The sequence below is a fragment of the Aureobasidium pullulans genome (assembly GCF_000721785.1).
Source record: "Aureobasidium pullulans EXF-150 unplaced genomic scaffold scaffold_6, whole genome shotgun sequence".
Classification (NCBI taxonomy): domain Eukaryota; kingdom Fungi; phylum Ascomycota; class Dothideomycetes; order Dothideales; family Saccotheciaceae; genus Aureobasidium; species Aureobasidium pullulans.
Genome location: NW_021941026.1, coordinates 481384 through 496679, shown reverse-complemented (window position 1 = coordinate 496679; position 15296 = coordinate 481384). Strand labels below are relative to the sequence as shown.

The window sequence follows — 15296 nt, the reverse complement described above, 5'->3', positions numbered from 1 at the left end:
AATTCTGACAATTGGCGGGAAGACCTACACTGCTCATACTGGAGTTTCGTATGTGATTGGAGGCCAAACACTGCTTCCAGGCAGTGTGCTAACAATCGATGGTACTACGATCTCTCTCGAGAACGGAGGAACTGCTGCAGTCGTCAATGGCGTAACACAAACTCTCTCCCAGGCAACAGCAGCTGCGGTGTTGAACATTGCTGGAAAGACGTACACCGCTCAGTCCGGCTCTTTCGTGATTGAAGGTCAAACACTGAAGCCCGGAGCTACGATTACAGTTGATGGGACAACGATATCACTCAAGGCTGATCAGACAGTCGCAGTCGTGAATGGCGTGACAGAAACACTGGCTCAAATTACAGAACCAGCAGCGTTGACATATGACGGGCATACTTACGCGGTTCGAACCGGCTCATCATACGTGATCGACGGGAAAACATTGACGCCCGGTGGAGTCGTGACATTGGCAGGAGGCACCACGGTCTCTCTTGCGCCTTCCGGCTCTTTCATTGTGATCAATGGCGTTACCTCGACTATTCCTCCCACGGCAGGAACGACTGCAACATCCGTCCTCACCATCGACGGAAAGACATACACAGCATCTTCAGGCTCCTATATCATCAACGGTCAAACTCTGACTTCTGGCGGTGTAATCACTCTTTCGGATGGCACAATTCTGTCCCTGGGCGCTTCAGTCTTGGTAATCAACGGTCAAACCTCTACTCTACCAACCACACAAACAATCTCCCCAGGTGTAATCACAATAGGAAACCAGAAATTCACCTCTCTAAGCGGAAGCAACACCGCAGCCCCAAGCTATGTTATAGACGGCCAAACCCTTCGGCCCTCTGGTTCTGCCATCACCGTTACAGTGTCAGGAACAACCTACATAATCTCCCTCTCCGCTGGCTCTTCAACTGTCGAAATCGAAGTCTTGGGCTCAGGTGGAAACGTCATTTCTACAATCTACGAAACATTGAGAGGAAGTGATTTGGGCGCCAGTACTGTTACTGCAACAGAGAGTGTGCAAGGTGGTGATGCAGCACCGACTTCTCGACCCAGTTTGACTGCTACGCCTACCAAGGGTGGTAGTGCTAGTTTGCAGAATGCAGCGCCTAGAGATGGTGTCATTGGCATGAGTGTTGCTTTTGCTGCTATAATGGCTGGCGCCCTTGCCATTTTGCTTTAAGAGGAAGAGAAGGACGTGCGGAAAATTCTTATGGCTTATGAAATGTACGAAAATAGGCATCGTAGGGAGCCGTTGTTTCTTCGAGTGTTTGTGGTTTACAGCGGGTGTTTTGAAGGGGCATGGGATGTAGTATGGGAGCTTGCACTTATCAGCAAGAAAAGTGCTGGATTTAAAGCTTGAAAGGGATATTCTGTTGCTTTCTTCTGCTTTTCGATCTTTTCTCTTCGATAGCCACTCTTTTTAGTATATAGCTTTAATATACCGTTGTTTCTCTTTAGTCATTGCTTGTTTGTCCATTATATGTGTGTATCATCACAGTCCATTACAACCGTGCCAATCATTTGTTAGCGGGCACCTCAACAACCTGATCGAGTCCCTCATACGGCGGGATATCCAACTCATATTTCTCCGCCATCGCCTGTGTCAAAAATCTGCCTCCCACAAAATGTCTGCCCTCGAACCACTTGACCAATGGCTTCGGCGCCGTCAAACTAATCAACGCATCAGGATTATATCCCTTCCCGGGCCCCTCATCAGGAGGACCAGTCTCGATGTTCCAACTGGAAGGTGCGTCCACGGCTAAGACGGGGACTTTCGAATCGCGCAGGGCGGCAATGACGGAGGGGAAAGGTTCGCGGACTTCACCGCTGAAGCTGAAGCCGAAGATACTGTCGATTATAAAGTCGGTGGTGGAGAGTTGAGAGGAGAAATCTTCTGTAAAGGGGATACGGAGGTCGCGGAGTTGTTGTGATAGCCGCTGTACGGTATCTATCAGCCATCATACTCTCCATGTATCATTCGCTAGATGTAGCTTACCTGGTAAAGCTCATTCTTCGGCTGCTTGGGGTAATACACAGTAGGCTTGTAACCATAGTGCCAAAGATGTCTCGCAGCGACCAATCCATCACCACCATTATTGCCAGGTCCTACGGCGATCAAAATGCAATTGCCTTTTTGTGGTGGTTGGAGTTTGAAGAGCGCTTGTGAGACGGAGAGGCCGGCGAGTTCCATGAGTTGGTCGAGGGAGAAGGCGCCGGTGCTCATGAGCTCTTGGTCGAGCGCCGCTGCTGCTTTTGGGCCGAGCGTTCGCAATGCCATGATGGATGGATGAGTGACTGTGTATCGGAGTGCGTAAAGTTGAGGTGTTAGGAGGTGGAGTTTCGAGAAGGGAAAGAGTCGAAGTGGGATTGTGTCGAGGGACGATCATCAATGTACATGGCTATGGCGTCACAATTTCACAAATCACCCGAGTGGAAATGGTGACAGGGTTACCCCGAGCCAGCAATCTCGACCGTCCACTGCACTCGACTTGACAAGCAACACCAAGGAGCGGGGTATGATCTAGGCAAGTTTTCGCGGTGGAGGGTTACGAACGATCAATAGGCAGTTTCACAGTTTGAGAGGGAAAGAGCATATGACAAGTAAACAAGACTTTCTGACCCGAGTCGCGCCTGTAAAATTTCTAACGACTTCCTTCCCAGTTATCAATCGCAACCCCTATGTACACTCTGCGAACCGATTTGTCCAGGCGCCAGTTCTAATTTTATCTTCAATGGGGCGTGTTTCACTTCTTCGTAATACTGCGGCTCGACTCCTTCCTCTCATGCAGCCACTTCTTCACAGGGTTGGTCTCCTTTGTAGCTGGTGCTGGCGGTGTGTGGTCGTGCTTGGGGTGGCCAGGAGCGTTCTCTTCGTATGACACCCTTTGACAACAGTCCATCCTACGAACGACATCTGATGTAAGAGCTTCGGCGATGGTGATGCGCTTCTCTGGGTTGGGGTTAAGCATTCTCAGAACCAGGCGCTCCAACGACTTGTTATTAAGGAGGTGGAATAGTTTGCCGCAGTCTGGATAATCGTCCGACCCAGGTTCAATCACGCCGTCAGGGCGTGCCTTCAGCCATGTATTCCATCCGTTGATGTATTTCTTGTAGTTTGTGTTGTCGGCAGTGGCCTTGACCCAGGGGTGTACTCCGAAAATCATGCTCATGAAGTTGATACCACATGACCAGACATCCAATCCTCTTGGATCGTAAGCGTCCTTGGCTTCCATGACCTCAGGAGAAATGTAGGGTTGAGATCCGAAGATGGCCGGTTGCGAGTACCTAACGCGATCAACCTTGAATGCCTCGAGGTCCATTCCAATACGGAAACTTGGGTGGGGTCCACTGAAGATCTCGCTCAAACCGAAGTCGATGATTTTGACGCATCCTTCCCTCGTAAGCATGATGTTCTCGGGTTTCAAGTCTCGGTGGGCTATTCCGTGGTTGTGAAGATAATCGACGCCGCGTAGCAGCTGCTTAAAGAAGCAAAATTTGTCTTCGAGGCTCAAAAACTTCTTCTCGAGCAGGCCAAAGAGCTCTCCATTGTGGCAGTATTCCATGACCTCGCTCCAGATGTTATGCGAGAAGCAAAGACGGATAGGTTCGATGATGTTGGGATGGTGACAAGATTTGGCGATACAATATTCGGACTTGACCTTTTTGACGTAGTCCTCTTCCGTCTCCCAAGAGTCACGGCCGCGGAATTGCTTGACTGCGTAGAGATGGTCTGGAGTCTCGCCTTTTCGGCGCATGAGTTTAACACAGGCGTAACCGCCCTCGCCAATCTGTTTTGGGCGTCTCATGGGCAATCGAGAGGAAGTCTTGAATTCCTTTTCCAGAGGGATGCATTCGATGGGAAATTCGTTTGGGATGTTGGTAGAAAGCCTACGTGATCTTGTACCCATGCCTTGGTCAGCTGCTTGGGCAAACGAAGGCAGAAGACCCGGCGGCTCATCGGAGTATGTTTGAGCTCTCTTTACCTGAGAGCGCGGGAGCTCGGTGCTGCCAGAGCGACGCGAACTGAAAGACTCGTTGCGAACATGTCTAGGGTGTTGTCGATGTTGGAATTCGACTTTGCTGTTGTTTCGTCCAGCGGCTTCCAGGTCAGTAGCAGATCTATGCTTAATTCGTCTGTCGCCTGGGTCTTCTTCATCATCAACTCCTAGATGCATTTTCTTGGAAGGCGAGGTGGATTTGCTGTTGGGAGTAGAGGATCCAGTTCCAGCACCAGATGCGCTCGCATTGAGAATCGAGAAGATGGCATCACCACTGGACTTGGATTGGGACTTTGATCTCTCCGGAGCAGTCGCGGCAGAGTTTATTGAGGATGCTCCGCTGTCATCGCTGACGTCTCCGGACTTGGATGCTCCAGCGGTGGTGGGAGGTGCCTTGAGATGGTGATCCTCGGCTGATTCGGATCCTCGAGCCGCGTTAGAGAGCTCCATGTCGCTCTCGGACAAACTCTTCGGGGGAGGCGGCGCAGGTCGCTGTGACTCTGAAGAAGCAGCAGCAAAGTCTGCTACTCCCACACCCCCGGAAGAAGACTTCTCGGAAACCATTACGTGTGGAGGGCCGCTATCGACCTTTCGGATAAGTACCGCGGGGACGATGATGCAGAATCGTTAGGCGTTACCACAGTCTTCGACGGCGAGAGAGACGCGCGCGAAGACAGGGAGGGGTGAGCAGCCAGCAGGCGCTTATGGCGCGATTAAGTAGATGAGCTAGAAATCATTTTCGCATGGATGCTGTATCTTTCGGGGTCGGCGAAGGAGCCAGCCTGAGTTTGTCAGTGGCTTACTTGGCACCGTGCACGCCCGTCCACCCCGTCGCATTCGCGGGGGCAGTCAAATCCCATCATTGGTCGACTGCTCGACTTCACCCGGCTCTCGGCCTCAATAAGCATCGCGATTGAAGACATTTGTGAGCAGAAACACGCTTGTTATTATCTCAGAAGAAAGTACAAGTCACTACAATGGACCCCAAACTCCGCGCTGCCCAACTAACGCTATCAAAATTCATGCACTTCGTCATCGCTGAGATCGGGTGGTCTTTGCTTTGCGCTTGGTCGTTTTTGTCGCTGGGGCAGTTTCCCTGCCTTGAACGTCTTCCTTGTCCAGCCACCCTTCATCAAGAGCAAGCACAACCAGGTCGCTGGCAGATCTGAGGCCCGTCTGTGGCATCTCCTCGGGGTCCAGTAGCTGGTTGACCTTGAGCAGAGCGGCTTCGAGCTCTTCTGCTCTTTGTGCTGCCTGGCTGTCCTGAATGTGATTACCCGAGCTGGGCCATTCGATCTGCTCGGCGAGCTTGTGCAGGACAAAATGCAACCAGACAAGATTGGTCTGTGGATGGTACCCCTTCCATGTTCTTCCCGACTCCTCGGCCTCGTCCCACCTCTCCCAGAGATCACCCAGTGGCTCACCCAGATACATGGCAGAGCGCATATACCTATAGATCTCGTATTGGTATTCCTCCTCGGCGTCACCCTCGAACAACGCCAGATCTCTTTCAAGATCGAGGTACGCCACGTCTTCCTCACCTTCTGCGCTCACAGAAACACCCATTTCCGCTCGTGAGATGGTGTAGTCGATGAGAGTTGTTTCGATGCCAGTGAAGTCGAGTTTTCTGTTTGAGCTTGCTGGAACATAATCTGCCTCGCGGCAGTGTGCAGCGTTGTTAAGACCAGATACACAAATGTTACCCATGTGCAAATCTCTGTGCTCAAATCTGGCAGCTTCCTCTCCCTTGCCTAGTGCCAGTACAACTCCCCAGAATATGTCCCAAGCAAGCCACACGTTGGCGACCTTGGTGTTCTCGAGATCGGTACCTGCGTCTTGCATTTCGATGACAGCCCATAGCTGATCTTCAGAGTAGCTTGCTTTCTTGCTGGGGTCAGGGAACACACTGATCTCCTTGCCCTTGGTCTTCTGCGAATCGTTCCAAGATGACCAAGCTGTTGCAAAAGCATCCCCAGGGCGGCCTTGTAGCACGCAAATTTCGCGGAAGTTTGTGAAACCAGGGGTGCATGTCATGCGCTGCATCAGGCGTACTTCGGCAGCAACATCTACAGGATCGCTCATCATCTCCGTTCGCTTTTTGGCTGCCTTGCTCAGCTTTCTCTTTGCTGACGGCGGAGGCTTAAGAGCGATGATCTTGAGTACTGATTCATCTGTCTTGCTCAGGGCGGAATGCGCTTTGAGAAGAGAAAGACGGTAGACCTCGCCAAAAGAAGCTTCGGCAATCTTGGTGACTGCAAAGTGCGATGAAAGTTGGTCAGACCAGGAAGAAAAAGACGTCAGGTCCTGAGAAGAAAGCGATAATAGGGATGAGGCATGTTTGGTGAAGACGTTGGAGATGCGAGGCTTGGTAATTTCCAGAGCAGCCAGATCAGCCTCTGTCGACTCTGTTGGTGTCGGATCTGTAGTCTCTGTAGGTTTGGTAGGTTCCGAGGGCGACGGGATTGCTGCAGGTTGAGGTTCCTCTGCAGCAGAATCGGCCGGCATGGCTGACGGTGTAGGTTGTGTCTCGTCGCAAATGGGTTTCTTTGGACGTTTCTCTGACTGGGACTTCTTGGGCTTTCCATTTTTTGTTTTTCGTTCCCTTGGAGAAATGGATCCCGTGCTAGTCACAGATTCGCTGCTGATTGTTCTTTGCCTAGCCAGCTTGATGGGCCTCTCAGTGTTAACAATTCTCTCACAAAGAGCTTGTCGCACAGGCGGATTTTCATCCTCGTCATTGGTCGAGAATTTTGTTTGGACCGTCAGCCTCGAGAGCTCTTCGGCAACCTCAATGACTTCGAAAGAGGATGGCTCATTTTTTCGTTGTTTGATAGGACTTTGGAAACTGCTAAAGCTGGAATATAGGTGCGATGGCTTGCCGTAGACTGCTTTTCGAGGCATTTTGGCGAATTAGTGCTTGCTGAAGCACGAATGTTGGTTGGAAATGGCAATGTGAATGGTTTGCAGGCTTGTTGTGCTTTGCAAACAAACGACGTTGTCGGGGCAAAGTTTAAATTGGCCGTGCATCCCTCGCCAAATCCATGACTCGAGCTTCATCTATCCTACACGCATCGCGACTCTTGAAACCAGTCAGGACCATTCAAACATCTGGAGCTGGTCTCCATCTCTGTTCTCTGATTTTCGTCCATCTGTACATATCTCATCTGGATCATGGCGCCCAAACAAACCTCATCGCCTACGTCGTCGGCCAAAGGCTCCGAGTCCGATCCCGTCACTCGTGTCTTGTGGGCCCTGTGCATGTTGGAGCTGGCTGCCATCTACTCGCCCTTATCGCAACTTACACTGGCTCCTGTATACGGTTCAATACCCTCATCTGTCTTTCACCATGAGATCACCGCAATAATTGTGCTCTTGGCTCTCACGCGCAGTAGCATCTTCTCACGCTTCATGCCCGCTCAAGTTGAATATTATATTCCCATCTTGGCCTCCAGCATTCCACTCATTCAAACCTTCTTGTTCAAGTACAGCACCGAGCTTGGTGTTGATGTCGGTCCTATTATCACCGAGGGTCTGACTTACTACCCGCTACTGCTGTTGAGCACCTATTCTGCAGCCCGTGTTCTCCTAGATGCCAAGATTGATCAATACCTGCATGCCTCGATGGGCTCTACGATACTTGGTCTCTCTACATACGGTTTCTTTGTTCTGGTAAGATCGAAATCTGCTTTTCTGATCTCCCAACTCTTTGCATACTCTGCCACAGTCACCAGAGTGAGTCTCCAATGTATCATTGGCGCTTTGTTCACCATTCTGTCGCCATCAAAACTGAGTCTTCTCGCCATTCCTGCCATGATACACACAACATGGTTCAACCCTCACTTCATGTCTCCCCACACCGATGCTTTGGCCAATACGACCCTGCAAGCAAGTCAATGGAATTTGCTGGAGCGTGCCGAGTCAAACACTGGTTACATCTCGGTCCTGGAGAATTTGAATGCTGGCTATCGAGTCTTGAGATGTGATCACTCTTTGCTCGGTGGAGAATGGTTGATCACCGATGAAAGGAGAAGACAAGGCATCACCACCTCAGAGCCCATCTATTCCGTCTTCGAAATCCTCGAAGCCGTTCGTCTGGTCGAGACACCTCATAGTAACGTTCCGGACGGTGAGAAGAGCGCGCTTGTAGTGTAAGTCGACTATACAACGACTCTTGGCTTCGGCGGCTAACATTCCTACAGAGGACTGGGCATTGGAACTGCACCCAAGGCTTTCATCGCCCATGGCATCGATTCGACCGTCGTGGAGCTCGACCCCAAGGTCCACGAATACGCCACGAGATACTTCGACTTGCCCGAAAACCACACCGCCGTGTTGGAGGACGCTGTGTCTTGGGTTCAGAATGCCTCTCATAATGCTGTCAAGCAGTACGACTACATCCTCCATGACGTATTCACTGGCGGAGCAGAACCTCTGCCTCTCTTCACCGACAACTTCCTTCGCAACCTGCGTTCTTTGTTGACTCCTGATGGTGTCGTCGCTGTCAACTATGCTGGTGACCTCGACGATTCTTCCACGAAACAAATTGTCAACACCATCAACCTGGCCTTCGACCGTCAATGTCGCATGTTCCGCGACTCAGAGCCGTCTTCCGAGAGAGGAGATACTGACTTTCTCAATATGGTCGTCTTCTGCAAGAATTCTGCTGTTGGCGAGCTCAAGTTCCGCGCACCTGTCGAGGCCGACTTCCTAGGCGCAGTATTGCGCAGACACTATCTTGCACCCAAGGACAAGCTTGAGTTGAAGTTCCCTACCGAAGAAGAGATGCAGGATTATGCTGTTCAGACGTTGACTGTAGACAACCTCGGCGGATTCGAGAAGAAGCAGGTTGAGTCTGCAAAGAAACATTGGAAGATTATGAGACTGGTCGTTCCTGACTTCGTCTGGGAGCTTTGGTGATCGATATCCCTCGCACGTCTATATGTATCAACTGTTTAGCTTACTCATACCCATGGAAGCTTGTTCCCGCGTGAATATCGCGTGCCCGAGACCCCTGTTCAACCTCGCTCAATCTACCTCAACTTCTCCACACTGACACTGATTGAAGCTTCCGAATCTAACTCGCAGCCAGCTGTCATCCAATCGTGTCATCAATCTGCTTCAACGTTCTTGTCTGTATAAAGTTGCTGTCAGACCGCTTATACCCCATAGATGGCTCAAGAATCTTTGACACCAACACCACATACAACATGAACAGTCTCTATCACTTCACAAAGGAAGAATGTCGCACGGCACATCCAGAGACTATTCTCTGTCGCATGTTGTCGACAACGGCAACACTTCCCGCGACTCCGTACATAGAATCACATGGCCTTGGTCTCCAGATAGGGAAGGGACAGTGTGGCACAATACATACATTTGAAGAATATCTGGTCAGAAAGACACCCAACTCGGCTAACAAAATCAACGAGCTCCGACGCGATGCACAACTACACGCCATTGTCAAGACTGCCTTTAGCAACGCTCCAAATGGCTTGGCTCGCAATGTCAGCGTTCCAGAGAGGTACCGCTTCAGGTGTCCACCCGCGAATGGCGATGAGTTCGGTGACTGGATACGACTACCCGGCTCGCACGATATCGATCATCTCTCCCTCCACAACTACGACTTGATGTCTGAGCGCATCTTTCCGCTCCACGATCCTATTCCTGAATGCATACTAGCCTCGCTGATCCCTAAATCGACGCACCTCAAGAGATCCACTTGCTTGAGCAAACCGGAAAACAACAACTGTCTCGTTCGTATCTATCTCGGTCGCAGAGGCGTGGACAGGAGTAAGACTACTACTGAAAACGTCAGTCTACGGAATTTCCCTCTGCACGTGGATGAAATGGAGAGACTCAATCTGCCTATTTCCATGTACACTACAGCGATTGCTGAGGCCTTGGCTCTGATGCACTGGAAAGCCGGCATCGATGCCAACGATGTCGAGTTCGTGCTCGGTAGCTCGCGACGAACCGGGCCCATGTTCCCTGTCCACGGCGTCGAAACAGGTCTGTCGGTGTCTATCTGGCTGCTGGATTTCAACCAATGCCAGAAGTTTGAACACGACCAGGCTGGATTGAAGCGACTTGTCAATGGATTTTGGTGGAACGATCCATATTACCCTCGTCCTGACTCTGGTCACAAAACGGACAAGGCTTTGTGGACGACCTTCCTGAGCAAGTACTTGGATGCCAGTGCTTTACTGACCGACAGCGATCTGCCGAAGAGGTTTATTGAAGCTGTGGAGGAAGAAGGATACCGTCGTAGGGTAAAGCCCTCTCTATTTGGCTAGGTCTGTAGATTCTGCAGCTCTCTATTCACGGAATCCAGCTATAGAGATGCACACTTATCTGAACATCAGAGTGCTTAAATGAAGTACCAGTGCCTGAGAATACTGTCAAACTTATCCAGTCTTTTATATGAGCACAGAACCAATCTCAAAGACGGAACACGGCAACTAAAATCTCTATATAGCAGCTTAGCATGGTAACTGCTCGCCGTAGATTCACTTTACAAGTATCTGGTTCGCATGCCAGAAGCATAATGTTGAATGTTGCAAATGAAGATTTATAATCTATGACTCTGCTTCTGACTCCAATCTCGCTAAGACAACCAAAGAACGAACCAATGCTTAATATGTGTACGAGATTGGTATGCTAGTCGTTGCGTCTCGATGTCTACTCTACATATCCTAGCACTTTGTTGCACTTCGTTGCACTTCTGCAGCCAAAGAGAAGTCAACGAAGTTTCTTTTGATGTTGTACCCCAATGTTTCTTTTCGACCAGTGAAGCACTGCCTGCTTCCCATTCCTATTCAATCTCCCAATACAGATCCCGCATTCTTCTACCAAAAGAATAAAGAAACTCCCCGGCGTCAAAACTTCTGTAGCCGTAACGCCCGCAACGCTTCGACCAAAAATCCTCCCCTCCCACCACCACCCGTCCTATACCTTTGCAACCACTTTCTAGACCAAAACGACACGTCTGGCACCACTGAGATAGTGCAAAAAGGGCAAAAGATAGCGACGCCCGTGTGATTCGAACACACGCCCACGAATGGATTTGATATCGAGATAGTTCGAGTCAAACGCCTTAACCACTCGGCCAGAGCGCCAGAGGTAAACCAAAGAGTTTACGATGAGGTTGCGGTGGCTGAGTAGAATATGACTCTGCGATGGCAGCGGGGGTGGATTGTGGCTGGATCTTGCGGTCGCCCAAGAGCCTTGAGGGGTGATGGTGAGTGGATGGAAGGCTCTCCGTCTCCTACTAATTAAGGTAGTAGAAGGGGGATGCTACGTCGCGCTGTCTCGAGAATCAGACGAGGAGCAAATGCCATGTCTGTTCGGAGAAAAGCACGGCGAAGGAAAGGAAGGCTGACTCAAACGCTCGCATGACGGAGCATTCAGACTAGAAACGCCGAACCTCGGCATCTCCGGACCAGATCGACCAAATATTTCCTGAGCGAGTTGTGACTTCCCTACTCTTGTCAAGTCAACACACCATGTCGGCAGCACAGCGTATGCCTGTCCTCGGTGGCACATTGGCCATTGGAGTCACCGGTGCAGCAATGGCAGCAATTCCTGCTTTCCGCGAGGCTGTGACGAGGTTCTTGGGTGTTTCTGCCCCTGGTGGTGTATGGAGGATCCTGGCCATCTTCTTTGCTTTGCTGAGTGTTAAGAGTTTGCCATTCGTGTGGCATGTGAGTATCGCCTTGCACCCTTCCTATGACTTCCTCAAAGGATGGTCGAGCTGATTGAGTGGTCATGTAGTTCCGCGTCTTCAAAAACCTCATCTGGCATCTCTACATGCAACCCAAACACATAGAGCAAAAACACCTTTTCAAACCCATCATCACCACCTCCCACAACAGCATCAGCGAATGCGATTACAACTTCCACAAGAGCAACTCCACCTACTTCATGGACCTCGACGTCAGCCGTGCCGCATTCGTAGGCGTGCTACTCAAGAAATCTCTAGCCAGACTCAACGGCGGCGACCTCACCGGTCTCCCCGAAGAAGCGAAGAAAGTCAAGGGCACATACATCGTAGCCCTCGGAGGCGTAGGCTGCGTATTCAGAAAAGAAATCAAACCCCTCGAGCGCTTCGAAGTCTGGACACGATTGCTCTCCTGGGACGACAAATGGATCTACATCGTCAGTCACATTGTCAAGCGTGGAGCCAAGAAACCCACAAACTACTTTCTTCAAAACTGGAGAAATGGCGGAAAGAGCAGTGGAAAGGGCAAGAGCAAGACAGAGGGAGAGGACAAGATCAAGAGTATCTACGCGACCAGTCTGGCCAAATATGTGGTCAAAAAGGGTCGTTTGACGATAGCGCCGGAAGTCGTGCTCAGACGATCTGATCTCCTGCCCGAAAGACCTGCAAACCAGCCCGCCGTTCCTGCAGTGTCGGATACACCCACCCCCGAGGGCGAGAAACCATACATGTCTAGCCCAGAAAACTTGGTCGCGCAAGTAATGGGACAATTGCGATCCGAGAGCATGTTCGACAACGAGAAAAAGACAAAAGAGGGAGAGATGACCTGGAGAGAGGTAGAGACGCAGAGATTGAGAGGGCTTGAGATTGCACAGCATTTCGATGGTTTGACTGCTTTGCATGGAGAGTGGAATGCTGATGACGAGGTTATTGGCGAGTATGGTGATTTCTTCTGGTAGACGTCAAATGAATGCAGATGCATCCATAGATAGGATAGACAATGATACCCTTTTTAGACAACATCTCGACTTGACAGTGCGGCTTTCCACATATCTGTAAAAATGCAGGATGTTTTTCGTCTTCAGATAGTTGTCCAAAGAGAGCTCGAACAGTCAGAGGCTCTCAATGGACAATCCGATTCTCTGCAAAAAGATTGTGCATTTTGACAAGCCCATCTAGTAACCACGCTAGTGAGATCCAGGTCAGGGGTTAGACGCTGATACGAAAGCAGGGTTATCGAAGCATGACCAACCCTACAGTATCTCCTCGAAACATCAATTCAACTGCAAAAAGTATTCTGCATCTCGTCAATACCGCTTCACAGCTAGACACTGGACATTGAGATGCGTGCGTTCATGATCTCTCTTCGGACACTACTCCAACAGCATAAAACGTCTTGCATTTTGACAGGCCCATTCTACACCCACTCCTGAGGCTGAGATGCCACCTGCGTACGCGAAAGCCGGAATTAGATAACGTAATCAGTTGAGAATCATCTCCTATAACCACGGGCGATCGACTATACACCGCTCCCGAGCAGCCACGTTGCTAATAGTTGCGTCGACGCACGAGGTTTCGAGCCAGCAGTGCCGTGAAGCTGCGATCTCGCAGTCAACTACGATCGACGAGAACCCGGTGCGTCTATCGTGTTGCCTTGCATCGTCGGACGATCGAGCGGACTCGAGGAGTATCGAGCGCGCGGAGCCCAGCCAACAGGCATAGGAAACCTCGCAGCGCTTGGTTGATAGAAGAGAAGAACCAGAGACGACGTAGGAGAGGTTTATATAGCCAAGGGGAGGACGTGAGAGTTGACTCAGAAGTCGTCACTTGTTGTTCGCAAATGTGAATGTGAAAACGGTATCTGATAGTGAGTGTGTAGAGAAACCTTCTTATTACATTATCGTGATGCATTTTTGTCCTCGTCATTGGAACCATCTTGTGGTACACAACTCTTTTGAGGGGTGAAAGAAGACTCTCAGACCGTACAGTGAAAAAGCAAAGGCACTTATTCCGCGCCAGTCTATAAAAACCTGATGAATGAGAAAGCCGACGGCAAGAGGGGTTGTTAAGTACAGAGATTCGACAGAAGGGTGTGAAAGCAAGGGAAAAGGGTAGAAGAGAAACCACAAAGCCATAAGCCATGAAGAGGAAAGAAAAGAAGAATGAGAGAACACCAGTTCTCCATCTGTGGTGCAGTTTGAAGCCAGCCATAAACGCCTTCATGTGTGTTGAAATGTGATCTTAGTCGTTCACGGGTATCGCTCGTTTCAGTCGCTAAACGCTGAGCATCGAGAAGTAAAAAATGCCAGTCAAAGAGATTATCTGCTGTCCTGCAGCTTGCTCTCATCGAGTCGGTCGCCATTGGGCAAGCGACCCTTCTTCAGGCATTGACCTTTGCGGCCAACATCTTCTCTCAAGGTGTTGAGTTTGTCCTTGTCTCCGTTCCAGCTAAAGTCTCTGCTCCAGAAACCACAGCCAATGTTGCTTGTCTCGCCTCTCCAGTAGGTCTGCTTAAGACCGGCCTTGTCGACAGGTGGGCGCCATTTCTTGTTGTCCAGATTACTAATCAGACTCTCGCCCTCCATATGGTGCAAGAGTTCCGGGTTGACAGTGTAACAGCGGAGGCCCTTGTCGCGGCAGGCGGTCAAGATGGCAACATCATAGGCGTGGTCGATGGTGCCGCGGTCGCCAGTTACGGGAGCATACTCTTCAACCAGGCGTCTAGCCGAAGCACGAGTGACGGCATATCCGAAGGTGCAAAGTGGCGAGACAGATTTGTGGACGATGCGGGACTTCTCGGGCACATCGAAAGCGGTCATAAGGGAGGAGGTAAAGGGGTGGAGATCGGTTCGGCGAGGCAGAGTCTGGTCGGGGTAGACAACGTGAGGGAGGTCAGTCAGATTGTTAGGGTGAACCACACCGACACCGACGGGCTCGTCCAGGGTTGTGAAGTAGTCTCCACAGTGTCCGACGTAGAAGAGTTCCCAGTCGTCGGGGTGTCCCCAGTAGTACTCGTCACCAGCCGGAGGCAGCAATGCGCGGGCGGCAGTGGCAGCGAGCGGGACTTGTTGTGTTCGCAGGCGGATGTCCCAATCGACATCGTCTTCCAAGATCAAGGCGGTCTCGAGACCGGACTTGAGGAACTCATTGAGTACGAGGTTGTGGCTCAACCACGCGCGGACGGAACCGTTTGTGATGGTGGATTTGTCGTCCTTGCCTCGGAAGGCGAGAATCTGCTCTTCAGACCATGTTGGCAGTGTCGGGATGGTAAAGTGCAACTCGCTGACGTTCGCGGATTGGATCAGGTTGTTGCGGCGTGGACTTCCGGGACCAGAGACAACAAACAGACCGCCGAAGCCCAAGGTTGAATTGGCGGGGCTTTGATGGCTGATGGAGAAGGAAGGGATGCTTGAACCGACGCTGCTTCTGAAGTAGATGATCAGAGTGAGCACACTCAGCCCGATAAGCACATAGAGCGGCGGCAATCGCGGCGCAACCATTGTGGTGTTGTTTATGTCGGCGACGACGGCGTTGAGGGGATACGAAGAATAGACGCAGCGCTACCAGCTTGT

At 50.8% G+C, this 15296-nt stretch overlaps 7 protein-coding genes across 7 annotated transcripts; 3 read left to right on the top strand and 4 right to left on the bottom strand.

The window, feature by feature from the left end:
- Positions 1-1267: 1267 nt before the first annotated feature.
- On the bottom strand, positions 1268-2456 carry M438DRAFT_396049 (apolipo protein A-I binding protein-like protein). Its single transcript, XM_029909245.1, has 2 exons — positions 2006-2456; positions 1268-1946 (listed from the first exon to the last, which is right to left on the bottom strand). Exons 1-2 carry the CDS (start codon positions 2285-2287, stop codon positions 1527-1529), a joined length of 702 nt encoding a protein of 233 aa, XP_029762071.1. The 5' UTR covers positions 2288-2456; the 3' UTR covers positions 1268-1526.
- Positions 2457-2655: 199 nt separating this feature from the next.
- On the bottom strand, positions 2656-4764 carry M438DRAFT_344311 (kinase-like protein). The gene has a single exon (XM_029905192.1). It carries the CDS (start codon positions 4569-4571, stop codon positions 2754-2756), a length of 1818 nt encoding a protein of 605 aa, XP_029762070.1. The 5' UTR covers positions 4572-4764; the 3' UTR covers positions 2656-2753.
- A 170-nt stretch (positions 4765-4934) lies between these two features.
- On the bottom strand, positions 4935-6962 carry M438DRAFT_315918 (uncharacterized protein). Its single transcript, XM_029902671.1, has one exon. The coding sequence runs from the start codon at positions 6906-6908 to the stop codon at positions 5040-5042; it is 1869 nt and encodes a 622-aa protein (XP_029762069.1). The 5' UTR covers positions 6909-6962; the 3' UTR covers positions 4935-5039.
- Positions 6963-7265: 303 nt separating this feature from the next.
- On the top strand, positions 7266-8924 carry M438DRAFT_270701 (spermine/spermidine synthase; the record flags this gene model as incomplete). Its single annotated transcript, XM_029900413.1, has 2 exons — positions 7266-8155; positions 8207-8924. The coding sequence occupies 2 exons, from the start codon at positions 7266-7268 to the stop codon at positions 8922-8924; spliced, it is 1608 nt and encodes a 535-aa protein (XP_029762068.1).
- A 290-nt stretch (positions 8925-9214) lies between these two features.
- M438DRAFT_315913 (uncharacterized protein) lies at positions 9215-10352 on the top strand (the record flags this gene model as incomplete). Its single annotated transcript, XM_029902670.1, has 2 exons — positions 9215-9517; positions 9566-10352. The coding sequence occupies 2 exons, from the start codon at positions 9215-9217 to the stop codon at positions 10298-10300; spliced, it is 1038 nt and encodes a 345-aa protein (XP_029762067.1). The 3' UTR covers positions 10301-10352.
- A 1223-nt stretch (positions 10353-11575) lies between these two features.
- Positions 11576-12745, top strand: M438DRAFT_315910 (uncharacterized protein; the record flags this gene model as incomplete). Its single annotated transcript, XM_029902669.1, has 2 exons — positions 11576-11707; positions 11778-12745. 2 exons carry the CDS (start codon positions 11576-11578, stop codon positions 12681-12683), a joined length of 1038 nt encoding a protein of 345 aa, XP_029762066.1. The 3' UTR covers positions 12684-12745.
- Positions 12746-14042: 1297 nt separating this feature from the next.
- Positions 14043-15224, bottom strand: M438DRAFT_270928 (uncharacterized protein; the record flags this gene model as incomplete). The annotated part of the gene is made up of 1 exon (XM_029900440.1): positions 14043-15224. The coding sequence occupies one exon, from the start codon at positions 15222-15224 to the stop codon at positions 14043-14045; it is 1182 nt and encodes a 393-aa protein (XP_029762065.1).
- Between the last annotated feature and the right edge of the window lie 72 nt (positions 15225-15296).